The 14,332-nt window shown below is 40.0% G+C and overlaps 2 protein-coding genes across 4 annotated transcripts; one reads left to right on the forward strand and one right to left on the reverse strand.

Annotated features, from left to right (window-relative positions):
* Positions 1-6: 6 nt before the first annotated feature.
* On the reverse strand, positions 7-8,667 carry znf142 (zinc finger protein 142). 3 transcript variants are annotated; one of them, XM_051118588.1, is made up of 9 exons: positions 8,617-8,667; positions 8,461-8,512; positions 7,864-8,095; positions 7,476-7,604; positions 6,571-7,398; positions 5,832-6,009; positions 1,522-4,432; positions 1,319-1,424; positions 7-643 (listed from the first exon to the last, which is right to left on the reverse strand). In XM_051118588.1, the coding sequence occupies exons 3-9, from the start codon at positions 7,919-7,921 to the stop codon at positions 159-161; spliced, it is 4,695 nt and encodes a 1,564-aa protein (XP_050974545.1). In that variant the 5' UTR covers positions 7,922-8,095; positions 8,461-8,512; positions 8,617-8,667; the 3' UTR covers positions 7-158. The 3 variants fall into 3 exon arrangements, with proteins under 3 accessions (XP_050974545.1, XP_050974544.1, XP_050974546.1); XM_051118587.1 differs by having other exon boundaries at positions 7,864-8,134; XM_051118589.1 differs by lacking the exon at positions 8,617-8,667 and having other exon boundaries at positions 8,461-8,610.
* A 208-nt stretch (positions 8,668-8,875) lies between these two features.
* LOC127170563 (mitochondrial chaperone BCS1) lies at positions 8,876-14,023 on the forward strand. The gene is made up of 7 exons (XM_051118596.1): positions 8,876-9,552; positions 9,635-9,774; positions 11,092-11,286; positions 11,443-11,506; positions 12,934-13,106; positions 13,272-13,389; positions 13,652-14,023. The coding sequence occupies exons 1-7, from the start codon at positions 9,233-9,235 to the stop codon at positions 13,902-13,904; spliced, it is 1,263 nt and encodes a 420-aa protein (XP_050974553.1). The 5' UTR covers positions 8,876-9,232; the 3' UTR covers positions 13,905-14,023.
* Positions 14,024-14,332: the final 309 nt, after the last annotated feature.

Here is a 14,332-nt window from a genome sequence, read left to right on the forward strand (position 1 = left end):
GTAAACACTGTTTTTTCTTTGAGAAATTAAAAAAAATACTTTTAAAAGAAATAAACAGGAATAAATATACTGAAAAATGTTTATTTAGTGTGGTTTAAATGAGGGTTATGATTATGACATGTATTGCTTTCATTAGACAAAGGCGTTCAGAAACACAGCTACATGTCCCCTGCTGTTTGCATGTGCTCTAAAGCAGTTTGTCCATCCTCTTGTCTCTCGTCCTCTTCCCTCATCCAGGTCTTTTGTGTACCCATACTAGAGGCCTCTTGGTCTTTACCCACACCATCTTGGACAGGCAAGTCAGGGTGATGTCTCTGAAGGTGCTTCACAACCTGAAACTTCTGTTTGGCCCGGTAGGGACAGTGGAGGCAGTAAAATGGCAGCTGATTGGTGTGGGACAGGTAATGATGACGGAGACCCGCAGGCCAGCGGAACGCCCTTTGGCATATGGAGCACACATAAGGTCGCTCCTCACTGTGCTTCTTCTGGTGTGTTTTGAGGAGGAAGCGTGTCTTGAAAGCCTTTCCGCACTTCTCGCATATAAAGGAACGCACGTCTCTGTGACGTGTCTCCCGGTGGATGCGCAGGGCGTCGGCACGGTTGGTGCGGTACTCACAGTCCTCACATGCATAAGGTTTGGCACCTGTTGGAAAGAAGGATAAACATCAAGGTGTGGAAGAACTTTACATTTAAAGCAGGGGTGCTCAAACTCAGTCCTGGAGGGCTGGAGTCCTGCAGAGTTTAGTTCCAAATTGCCTCAACTCACCTGCTGGGAAGTTTCTAGTATGCCTAGTAAGAGCTTGATTAGGTGGTTCAGGTGTGTTTAATTGGGGTTGAAGCTAAACTATGCAGGACAATGGCCCTCCAAAACCGAAGTTGCCCATCCCTGAGTTAGACTGTAGCACAGGGGTGTCAAAACCTGTTCCTGGAGGACTACTGTTCTGCAGGGATTTGGCTCCAAACCTAATTAAACATACCTGAACCAAAGTAATCAAGGTCTTCAGACTCACTAGAACAGGGGTGCCCAAATTTGGTCCTGGAGGGCCAGTGTCCTAGCTCCAAACCCCAATCAGACACACCTGTACCAGCTAATTAAGCTATTACTGGGCATACTAGAAACTAAAAACTTCCCAGCAGGTGTGTTGAGGCAAGTTGGAGCTAAACTCTGCAGGACACTGGCCCTCCAGGACCGAGTTTGGGTACCCCTGCACTAGAAACTTCCAGGCAAATATGCTGAAGACAGTTGAAGCTAAATTACGCAAGATACCAGCCCTCCAGGAGCAGGACTGGACCCCCCTGCTATAGCACATATAGCTACCTGTATGTTTTGTCATGTGATACTTCAGTTGGTTGACCCATTTGCATTTGTAGCCACATTCTGGGCAGAGATACTTGCGTTCCTCCATGTGAATCCTCATATGATACTAAAAAGAGAGATATATTCAATTGGAAGCACCAACAGAAGTGGATATCCACATACCCAAACCTTCAATCACAATCCTGGATAATAGCTGTTCATACCTTTAGTCTTGAAGGATCAGCACATGCATAGTTGCACTTGTCACACCGGTAAGGCTTCTCTCCTGTATGGATTCGAATGTGCCAGGTGATCTTCTGTTTGTTTCTGGTGGAAAACTCACATTCTGTGCACTTAAAGAGGCAGGATCCTCCATGTGACCGCACATGCTGGTCAAACACCACTTGGTGGGTGCAAGAAAAACCGCAGACATCACACTTCAGAGTTTTCTCATCTGCTGGTCCATCTTCATGCTCATCTAGCATGTGCTGGACTAGAAGGAATCTTTTATGGGTGCTGAAGGAACAAACCAAGCATTGATGCGTAATGGATATCTTGCTTTGTTTTTCTGTACCATTCTGAGGTCCTTTCGAGTTGGTTTCAGAATGCTCACGCTGTGTATGTGCTTTGAGAGCAGCTTGGCAGCTGCAGGTGAAGCTACAGTGGGTGCAAAACAAGCTGTTGGCGTCTGGATGTGCTCGGTTGGAGTGCTGCCTCAGTGCAACACAAGAGCTGAAACGTGCATTGCATTGGCTGCAATGGTAGCTAAGATCACCAGTGTGGCAACTCAAGTTGTGTCGGTTGATGTCATTGAGGTTATAAGCTCTGTAGTCACAAAGTGAACAGAAGTGCGTTGCCTGTTTGTCATGAATGCGTTGATGGTGCAAGCGTAGTCTGGACGTGGTGCCGAAAGTTTGGCTGCAGAGTTCACAGCTATGCCTTCCAACACCTGTGTGCATGGACTCATGGGCCTCCAAACGGTAGCGACGGATTGTGCTAAATGAACAGAAGCGGCACTGGTGTGGACGGAGTCCCTCGTGCTTCACAGCAATGTGCTGTGTCAGGCAACGCTCTTGTTTGCAGGTGAAGGAGCAAAGATTACACTGCAAGTTTCCAGATATTTTACCTCTAGTAGCCTTCTTATCTTTCTTGTGACCAAGGATATGATGGTTGAGAGATTTTTCTGATTTGGCAACAAATGAGCACTGTGGACACTGTATTTCGCCTGGTTTTAAACAGCCCTTTATTTGATGACTTGTTAGAGCTCTTTTTTGGTGGCAGAGAAAAGGACAGTTGGGACATGAGAATCGAGGTTTGGGGTCTTGAGGTCTCTCTTCTTCTATTGAATCTCCTTCTGAGTCATTTGTCCCATCTTCCTCCTGATCATGGTCTGAGTCACTAGGATTATCCTCTTGTTCAAACTGTTCTCCGGTTTCATCCAGATGTACCTTATGGGTGCTCCTGCTGCATGTTGCACGGTGGCGATCTATTGTGACTTTCCTAACAGATGAGAAAGGACATTTTCTGCAAGTATACCTACCATTATCTTTAGTATACCCAGAGATCTCATCATTTACCAACTCCTCCTCTTCTGCTAGCTTGTTTCTACCCCTGACAGTTGCCTGCCCTACTTTGGTTGTGCTTGTTAGCAAATCAGTCTCATTTATTACAGAAGTTATGATAGGAGACAGTGAGCCTTTAGGTTCAGCTGAACTTTGTACTCTTGAATCTGTAGAATCAGTGATTTCAGCAAGCTCAGGATGCATTGTGAGGGATCCTGATTTAAGAGTTGCACTCTGTACCTGTATAGATGCATCACTCCCTGAACTACCTACACAACTCCCTGATGTACCTACAGTCCTAACAAAATTAAACTTCTTTCTGTGCCTCTGAAGTGACCGGCACTTCCTGAGGTGGGTGTTTAAAGAGCGTTGCTGTTTAAACTGCATGCTGCATTCCTGGCAGCTTAGTCCAGCCTTTATGACCTGGCAGGATGATTTGCAGTGCCGGACTAATGCTGCCTGCTTTCTGGTCATGTAGGAACAGTGGCTACACCGAAACATATTGTCCCGTGTCTTGACAACAAGCATCTGCACCCTGCCCTCTAGTACGAGGGCTTCAGCTTGGTCTTTATCCTGTTTTCTCATGACTTGCAAACGAGTCTCAGAACCTGAGGCCTCTCCACAATCTTCCTGATGGAGTACCTCCCTGCTTCTTTCAGGTTCTGTCAACGGTGGCAGGTCTTCAGAGTCACTTTGATCCTCACAGTAATCTGCATTGTCTTCATCATCATCATTACCTGAAGGTTGTGGGAAGTTCCGGTGAACTGAATGCAATGTGTGAGATTCAAAATGCCCTCCAAAGGGGGGATCAAATGTTGTGTTGTGTATATTAACTGTCTCGCCAAGCATTTGTGTGCTACTCTGGCTGGTAAAATGTGAGGAGCTGCACTGTTCTTCATCAGTTGGATGTCCTTCAGAAAGATTACTTGCCTCTTCTCTTCCAGACTCAATATCAAGACTGGCCTGCTTTACTAAAGTCATTTCCTCAGTTTCTCCAATAGTGGCTGCTATTGCTTCATTCTCATTTACATCATTTACAGACATATCTTTTGAGTCATCCATAGTCCTATTAGACTCTTTTGTATAAACTGTTTCTTCCCTATATTCTGAATTTGAAGTTTGAGGTACTGTGGCTTTTGAGAAAAAGGTGTGCGTCAAATCTGAAGAGCTTTGCTCTTTTTCTTTCTCTGCATATTTCTCAAGCCATCCCACATCTCCAGGCACATATCCGTGGGATTTTTTTTTGTGCAGGAAGAGGCCGGTGTTGCTAAATGTGGTGTAGCGGCACAGTGCGCAGCGGAATACGCGTGTCCGGGTGTGCCTGCAGTTCTCATGGCTATGCAGGGCTTGGCGGTACTTTGTTGTGTAAGGGCAAAACTTGCACTGGTAAACAGGAGGTTGGGGATCTGCATTTGTGGAGTGCTTTAGCTGCATATGGCTGCGCAGTTCAGTTTTTCTCTTGCAGGAGTATGCGCACACCTCACAGATCAAGGATTTTTCCTGGTGACGGAGTTTATGGCTGTTCAGCTGATCGATGCGATGGCAACGATATGGACACTGATTACATTTGTACCTGAAAAAGATGAGAGGAAGGTCAGTAAATTTCTGGAAATTTTCCTTTTTGTAATTCTTAGAATGACCAAGGATTAGCAATCTCCACGTAAAACTGATTGTGCAGGTCAAACCGTAAGTTGTAGAGACTTGAAACTTGGAGGGATGGTAGTACTCATACCGTAGACAACGTCACCAAGGCTCACCCCATTCGGCCTGACGGAGGTGCTACAGCGATCATAAGTACAAAATCGCTAATAAATCCTAAACCGTCAGTCGTAGATTAAATCGCGAAATGGGACGCCAAAAGGGACGCCAAAGGGACACCAAAACATTCAAAAGGGGAAGGGCCACTTTTAGTAAACTGCCTATAACCCCTGAATGGAATGAGATATCTTCGCCAAACTCAGAACATTTATGTAAGAGCTCAATCTGAGGTCACAGGACAAAAAGTTTGGCCACTTGGTGGTGCTATAAGAGGGGAAAAAAAAACTAGAAATGACTATACCTACACAATCATCTGTCTTATCAACATGAAAATCACTGTGCACTGTCTTGGTCCAAAGTGCCACAAGTGTCTATAAGGACATTGCGTATCTCAAAAAAACCATGGCCTCCATTGGCTGATGGAGTTTGAGCACCTATTAGGTCGATCAGAACGAAACTCAGTGGGCCTGTTTGACTCATGGCCCCGTTTGACTCATGGCCCCAAAGGTCTGTGAGAAATTTGAAAGAAATAGGCCACTGGGGAGCGATATATAATTTTTCAGGGGCATAAACGATTATACATCACGTTTTTTCACACATACACATGATATTATCATACGATATATATGTATCATATGATAGAACTCCACATTCTGGACAATTTTGCCTCTAGAACCACTGCTGTCAATCAAATCATTTGTTAAATGATCGAGAAGATGTTAAAAACCGACTTTTGCAAACTAGTCCTAGGTTTTTCACTCAGTCTGGAAAAACTCTGAGTCTCTGGACTCCCTAGGCCAATAATTATCAAAAATGTTTTAATTTACCCTTTGGGATGCTATAACGGGTCCGTTTAGAAAAGGAGCCTGTCCAAATTTACCCAAAATCCTATAAAGCCTAAAGGAAAACTCAAAACTTCATAAAACCTGGTGAGCACATGCGACAGGTGATTCTAAACAAGCATGCAACGTTTTTGGGAGATTGGACCACAGCTGGCGCTATAACAGTCATGAATGTTAAAAACACATAATATTTCTATGGTAAATTACCTGGATTTTCTCAAAATGCTTTTTTAAATCATTGATTTAGTTGGTTACAGGCTTGCTAAATAATGTCTTTTTTCATATGTGCTTAAATGCCTTAAAGTGTTTGAAGCCTGGTAATCCTGCTTGCAGCTATATTTTTCACATTTTAATTTCAATCAAGGTACATACCTTAGATCCCCTGCATGTTTACGCATGTGGACGCTGAGGTAGTGTTTCCACTTTGTAACATAACCACATTCTGAGCACATGTGCTGTTTGTCATTGGAGTGCGTCAGCATGTGCTTTGAAAGGTATGTCTCATCACGACATCTGAAGTCACATAGAGTACATTTGTGGGGTTTTTCACCTGTAAATACAAATGTTATCCATCTATGAATTGCCAATGAGTAATTCTGAAGGAATAGTCAATTCAAAAATCTAAATTTTGTCATCAATTTTCTCTTATGTCATTTAAAACCTTATATAATTTTCTTTCCTCTGTGAAATGCAAATGAAGATGAAGAAATAAAGAAAACCTGCTCTTTTCTATAGAATGAAAACAAATGGTGATTTATACTATTAGACAAAAAAGCATAATAAACGTAGTCCAAGCAGACATATTCCTATACAGTATTTCAAGTCTGCCACACCTATACTATAGCTTTGTGTGAACGCTGTGAAATTTGAGTTACAACAGAGGGGAAGAACAGTCAGTTTCACTTGGTTCCTCATGCAAAGCTACTGTATAATTTCAGAATACTTTGAATATATCATGTACTATATTTGTTGTTGTTTTTTGTCATTTTTACGGAAGTATACTTAAATCACCATCAACTTTTGATTTTTAATATTTGATAATATAGTGTTGAAATAATGCAGTGTGAGCTATATCTATAAACACTATAAGTAGAACAACTGAATATCTTACCAGTATGCGTCAGCATGTGTCTTTTCAGGACTCTTTTGTGAGCTGTTACAAAGCTGCACTGCGAGCAGTGGTGTGTTTTCTCACTAGCATGAAAGTGACCAACATGTTGATCAAACTCTACAGGGTTAAGGGTTGAGAAAGGGCAAAAGCTACATTTCAGTTCTTGGTTCCCTGGATGTCCTTGTCTTTTGTGCTGCTGAAAAAGGCTCTTATTTGAGCATGAGAAGTCACAATGGGAGCAGTGATAAGCCTGATGTGTACAGAAATGTTTCTCCATGTCTTCAAGGCTGCCGAAGAAGGCGCCGCAGGCGTGATGACGGCACTCTACGGCCTCGATTTGATGAGCATCTAACACATGCTTTTGAAAATGCTTCTTTTCTGCACACTGAAATGAGCAGCCTTTATGGAAGCAAAGCAAGGCCTGTCCATTTTGTGTCTTGTTGTGAGACTTCATATGGCTCTTTAATGCCTGACTCTGACTGAAAGTCTTTTGGCAAGTTGGGCACTTAAACAGCTCTCCATTGGGAGCATCATCTTCTTGATGCCCATGCACACTGACAAGGTGTCGTCGCAGAGAGTTACGCTCCACCGCGCCGTACTCACATAGATGACACCGGTGCAGTTTCTGTCCCGTCTCTCTCAGCATGTGGACACGTAGCTTACTCTTGCTGGTGAAGTAGTGTTTGCAGGTGGGACATTGCAGACTGGGGTCGGGAAAGTGAATACGCATGTGTTCTATCAAATGGGAGCGCGTCTTGAAGCAGCGTCTGCATTCGGAGCAGATGTGGGTGCGAAACATGTGTTCGGTGCCCTCTGCAACATGTCCCACTAAACAGTAAAATGCCATTAGACTTGGGATTATTGTTATTTTAATTACAACGTCATTTAACATTTATGATATTTACCTTTAGAGTTTCCTTGGTTAACAGTAGTACATTTTTTCCCCTTTTTTGTTGATGTTTTCAATTTTTTGGTCGCATTTTTATTGCTTCTAGGTTGCACAGGCATATCCGTCCCCTTCAACTGAGACAAAGCTACAACAGAAAGAGAATAACAATGTTTTGGTTTATTTTGCAGAAATGATTGATTGTACATTGTTTATATACAAATAAATGTATAAACATGAAACACTGATCTTAGTTAAAATTAATTCATTATGTAAGAAGGAGACACAGTGTAAGAGATGTCTAGCAACTAACCAATCGAAAAATATAATATTCCAGAGACGTATGCATGCCAAAGGAACATATAATTACTTAAACATTTGCTTTTATAAGTATTGTTGTATTTTACCTTCTGGTGCATCAAGCTGGAGTTGTTCCGCATCACATCCACGCTCTTGTTGGTCCATGTTCAGGTCAAACTCTACAGGACATCAGTCAGTGAAGGATAAAATCAACTCTCAAGAGGGGTAAAACTCTCCAACATCAGGCCCATGAAATGTTTCCGTTTCCCAGGGCAACACGACTGTTATGCATCACCAGTGAGATCAAAATGTGATTTACTGGCTTCTGGAAAACCAGACCTGAGATTGAAAGAGCTGATTCATGAGTGGGTTTTTTGTCTGTTAACATAAAAGACATAAAGCAGTGAGCAGTAACAGGACACAAAATTAATACAGTGCGTTAAATATCACGTGTACATGTTTTGTTGGAAAAAACATGTTTTTATTAAACAAATTTTGGACCTCCTGCGCGGAGATTCGTGTTCCATTTTCTCCTATAAACAAATAAACAACGCATCCTCAAGGAACAGCTTATGTGCTCCGTTAAAGCAAAATACTCGAATATAGTCATCATCATCAAGAGACGAATAAACGTCATAACGCATAAATACTTCATTATGCTTATACACATTATTTATTTATTAAAATATATAATGAGGAATTACCTTCACTTGTGTGGATGGAAACAATGTAAGCGGCGTCATTTCTGGGCTGTTTCTGTTCAAAGAGGAAAATAAAATTTGACATAATTTTATATACACCGTGGAGAATATTCCATTTTTTAAAACACAAAATACACAGACAGTTCTTTGTAAGGATACCTAAAAGTGTCATAACGTGACTACGTCGTAAACAGTCACAACGGAACTATTACTGCGAAACACAATTCACACGGAACTATTTTCCTGAACAACGGAAACAACACAGAGGTCGCCATGTGATTTGTTCATTTCATTTTAAGGAATCGGTTCTTTTGAACGGTTGGTCTGATTCGAAATACAATGAATTTAAAATAGGATTGATTTGTGAATCAGTTCATATGAGTCATTGAAAAGATTCGACTCACCCAAAAGAACGATTCGTTCACTCTGCAATGAGAGGCAACGCTGGTTCACTGTAGAAGGGGTTTATCTGGTTTATCGTTTTCGTATCGTTTTCGTTTATTTTAAGCTAACAGAAAGAATGTTGTTTGTAAAATGCGGTCTGATATTTGCTCTGCTGTAAGTATAGAGACTTTTTAAACCTGCATTTATTTAAATAAAAAGATCAGACCAGATCAGTGACAGCTTGGTATAGTGTTTTCTCAGTCTCAAGGCTGAATTAAATGAAAATGAAAATGGTTTTACCTCATTAGTTGTGAATGCAGGATGCATATTTCATGGAAGGGACAAAAAGCTTTTTCCTAATACAATAAGAGAACTTGAAGATACCTTCATCATGACCCTGTCAGATTTCATTGGAGCCCTGAAGGACAACCCTTACTTTGGGGCAGGATTTGGACTAGTTGGTATTGGCACAGCACTTGCATTTGCCAGAAAGGGGGCCCAGGTGGGCATGATCTTTTTTAGAAGACATTACATGATCACACTGGAAGTCCCAAGCAGAGATAAAAGCTATCACTGGCTTTTAAGCTGGATCACTAAACATGCCAAACACACCCAGCATCTGAGTGTAGAGACATCATACATGCAGCATGAGAGTGGACGAGTCCATACGCAGTTCGACTTCCATCCAAGCCCAGGCAACCACATCATTTGGTAAGATCAGAATATATTGTGATGCTGATTTGGGCAGTTTACATTCAATGTGCTGCTGATTTGACTCTCTTTGTGTTGACAGGTATGGCAGGAAGTGGATCAGAGTGGAGAGGACCAGAGAAAAGCAGATGGTGGACCTGCACACTGGAACACCCTGGGAGTCCGTCACCTTCACGGCTCTGGGTAGAGATCGGCAAATATTCTTCAACATACTTCAAGAAGGTATGATTTTTATTCATTTTTTCTTTTCTCAGCAGTGTTTTGAGGTACATTTGAGGTCAAAAGTTTACATACACCTTGCAGAATCTGCAAAATGTTAATAATTTTACCAAAATAAGAGGGATTATACAAAATGCATATTATATTTTTTAATTTAGTACTGACCTGAATAAGATATTTCACATAAAATACATTTACATATAGTCCACAAGAGAAAATGATAGTTGAATTTATGGAAATTACCCTGTTCAAAAGCTTACATACACCTGGTTCTTAATGCTGTGTTGTTACCTGAATGATCCACAGCTGTGTTTTTTTTGTTTCAAGAGTTCCTTGTTTGTTCTAAATGGTTAAACCGCCCTCTGTTCTTCAGAAAAATCCTTCAGGTCCCACAAACTATTTGGTTTTTCAGCATTTTTGTGTATTTGAACCCTTTGACTGTATGATTTTGAGGTCCATCTTTTCACAGTGAGGATAACTGAGGGACTCATATGCAACTATTACAGAAGATTCAAACGCTCACTGATGCTCCAGAAGGAAAAACGATGTATTAAGGGCCAGGGGTGTAAACTTGTGAACAGAATGAAGATGTGTATATTTTTCTTATTTTGCCTACGTATCACAAAAACAAACAAACAAACAAAAAACAGCTGTGGATCATTCAGGTAACAACACAGTATTGAGAATTAAGTGTATGTAAACTTTTGAAAATTTCAAATCATTTTTATAAATTGAACAATTTTTTTTTCTTTTGTGGACTATATGTAAATGTTTCTCATGTGAAATGTATTATTCAGGTCAGTACTAAATAAAAAAATAACATGCATTTTGTATGATCCCTCATATTTTGGTAAAATAATTAACATTTTGCAGATTATGCAAGGTGTATGTAAACTTTTGACCTCAACTATATAGTTTTAAAGACTTTTAGACTCAAAACTCATCTGTTTAGCTGTGCATTTACTGAATGAGCACTGTGCTTCGTCCGAACTGATTGCATTATGTATAATCATTTTCTGTTTTTAACCGCCTTAAATTTATTTTAAATCAATTTTTAAATCATTTTTAAATCATTATATCAATCAGTTTTTTACATTTTACATTTTTTGTTATTGTTGTGATCATTGTTTTTATGATTGTTCTACTTCCTTTTTTGTGATTATTGTTTTTATGATTATTCTACTTCCTTTTATGTAAAGCACTTTGAATTACCTCTGTGTATGAAATGTGCTATATAAATAAACTTGCCTTGCCTTGCCTTTCAGATGAATTCTTTAAAAATATGTTGCAGTCTTAATGATTGATTCTGTGTCCATGCAGCACGTGAACTTGCCTTAAAGCAGGAAGAGGGCCGAACTGTGATGTACACTGCACTTGGAGCAGAGTGGAGGCCGTTCGGGTTTCCAAGGCGGCGACGACCACTGTCTTCAGTAGTGCTGGAGAATGGTGTGGGGGAGAGGATTGTGGATGATGTAAAGGAGTTCATTGGCAATCCTAAGTGGTACACTGACAGAGGTGAAAAAAGCATTTTTCATTCTTGCATATCAGGAAAAAAAATGCCTGCATGTCTCTAATGTGATTTGAAATCTTTGTAACAATAAATAAAAGTATTGCATTTTTGGTGTGTTTTATGTTTTAACAAATTTTTTTTGTTGAATTTGTTTCAACCAGGCATTCCATATAGGAGGGGATATCTGCTGTATGGACCCCCAGGCTGTGGAAAGAGCAGCTTTATGTAAGCACAGTTGCTTTGTTTATAGTTGATGTTACTATGAATAATAATCTCTCATAAAGTATAGCTTTTATACAGAGTGTAGCGTTGTCAAAAGTACCGACGACAGTACCAGTCGCTACTGAAATGTTAAAAATGTGATGATAATAGCATTTTCTGTCTATGAGCAGGTATATAGACCAATTTTGAGTGGACGTCACAGTTACGTCACTTGCAGCTGCAGAAAAGCACTGGTAACAAGTGGAGGGAAACGGTTAAAATCCATAGAATAAGAAAACAGTTTGGAATGCAAAAATATTTTTATAGAATACTGTCAAAGACGCCATTTTAAACTAAATGTAGATGTTTAAACGGACAGACTTTGGATGAAACCTGCTGTGATTACCCTACTTTAAAAGCATAAATTTGATTTAAAGAATAGGTCTACATAATTTTCACATGCAGTTCATAGGAAACATATTATATTAGCCCTACATTTACAGCATGAAATGCTGTTTAAACCTATAATATTTACCTATTTTATCGCACAATTCTGGCTTTTTTTCCACAAATGCAATTTTATATCTACTAGTTTGAACTTTATAACTTGATTTAACTCAGCGGTCGTGAGTTTGTCAATTCTGAGGGAAAAAAGGCCAGGAGTGTAAGAGCAGAGAATAAAAGAGAGAATGGCGAATTTTTTTTCTTATCAGAATTGTGAGATATAATCTTGGAATTGTGAGAAAAAAGTACAAATTTTGAAATATATACTCAAAATTATTTTTTTTTATTATTTTATTCCATGGCTTCCATAGACTGCTAAATAAAAATAGTCATTTTCTGCCACCAGATAGGCTTCGCCCAAAAAAAAGTCATCACTGTTTGCAAACACCGAAAACAGCTTTGTTTGGAAAATGCTGGTATTGTCACATTTTTAAAGCTTTAGTATAGACGTCAGTACTTTTGACAACACTAGATTGGACATTAGTCTGGTACAGACAGACAAAATTACAAAAATATGAATATAAATATCAAAAGAACGGAATTGTGTTCTTGTATTTCAAATAAATGCTGTTCTTTACCGAACGTTCTATTCATCAGAGGATCTTGGCAAAAATGTTCCATGGTTTCCAGGAAAAAATTAACTGTTTTCAACATTGATGATAGTAATAATAATTAAGCACCAAATCAGCATATTAGAATGATTTCCGAAGGATCATGTTGTATTGAAGACTGGAGTAATGACTGCTGAAAATTTACCTTTGACGTCACAGGAATGAATTACATTTTAAAACATATTTCAATAGAATTTTTTTTTTTTAATCAAATAAATGTAGCCTTGGTCAAGCTTATGAACTTTTTTTAATGGTATAATATGACAGCAAGAAAGCAATCAGTTAAATGTACAGTTTGGTGTCCCAAGTACCATTACCGTTCTTGTGGTATTTCAGAACTGCGCTAGCAGGCGAGCTGGGTTACAGCATCTGTCTGATGAGTCTCAGTGACCGCAGCCTATCTGACGATCGCCTCAACCACCTGCTGAGTGTCGCACCACAGCAAAGCATCATCCTGCTAGAGGACGTTGATGCAGCCTTCGTCAGCCGGGAGCTGCTGCCCACAGAGAGTATGTCTGCATCGAATGTTATGCTTCTGAGTACTTACTGTCTGTTTATAATATAATGTAATTACAATCACATGTGATTTAATAATGATAATAGATTGGTCTCAAGTCATGGCATTAGCACCATGGAATATTTCCGCTTTTGTTGATCTCCTTTTGTTGTCACAGATCCACTGGCCTATCAGGGCATGGGAAGGCTCACTTTCAGTGGACTTCTGAATGCTCTGGATGGAGTGGCATCCTCAGAGGCCCGAATTGTGTTTATGACAACTAATTTCATTGAGAGGTAAAGCTCAGTACTGCAACATTTACATCATGACGTGCATGAGTTTTGCTTTGATGTACGTTGGAATGTTAAATCCTGGGCGTCTTGCTCTTATGCCTCTGTTAACACAACAGATTAGTTTTAATAAACAGTGCATAGTAGTGATAAGCTCATTTTAGCAGATAATTGAATATCTGTAACCCTGAACAGTGTGTTTTCCTTGGTAACATGGTATTGTTTACTTTTCCCCCTTACTCCTTTTTTTCTTTTCCGCGTGCTTAAGACTTGATCCGGCTCTTGTCCGACCGGGCCGTGTTGATCTGAAGCAGTACGTGGGCTACTGCTCTCACTGGCAGCTGACTCAGATGTTCAGGAGGTTTTACCCTCACGAGTCTGCAGCTGAAGCGGACCGTTTTGCCAAGCAAGCGCTGGCAGCGCACACAGAACTCAGTGCTGCTCAAGTGCAAGGACACTTCATGCTTTACAAGACAGACCCAGCTGGCTCCATCAAAAACATTTCAGAGATGAAGGAGTGAAGACTACTGAGGCAATACAGACTTTTGTATGATGTACACTTAGCAACAGGCGAGTGAGAAATTGAATGAATGAGTCACCTTCATTAAGGGATTTCATACTGGAGTAATAAAATTCAACTTATGACAAATTTGTGTATTTATTTTTTTTTTTGAGTGTTATTGGTTAAGCAACAACAGATGCACTAAATGTCTACCATTGTTTACAGTCATGTGTTTCGTTTGCAGAAATGATCGGTAAATTATGGTTCTCCTGAGATTTGCTTTATATATATTGAATCATGTCCAGTAATTCTAAAAAAAGATAGTTAATCCATAATGAAAATTTGTATTGTTTCCTCACTCGTTGTGTAATTCTAAATCTGCTTGACCTTTTTTTCTTTAGATTAGGGACAGCCATGGTCAGCATTTACTTTCATTGCATGAAAAAA

Source organism: Labeo rohita, chromosome 9, assembly GCF_022985175.1.
Source record: "Labeo rohita strain BAU-BD-2019 chromosome 9, IGBB_LRoh.1.0, whole genome shotgun sequence".
Lineage (NCBI taxonomy): Eukaryota > Metazoa > Chordata > Actinopteri > Cypriniformes > Cyprinidae > Labeo > Labeo rohita.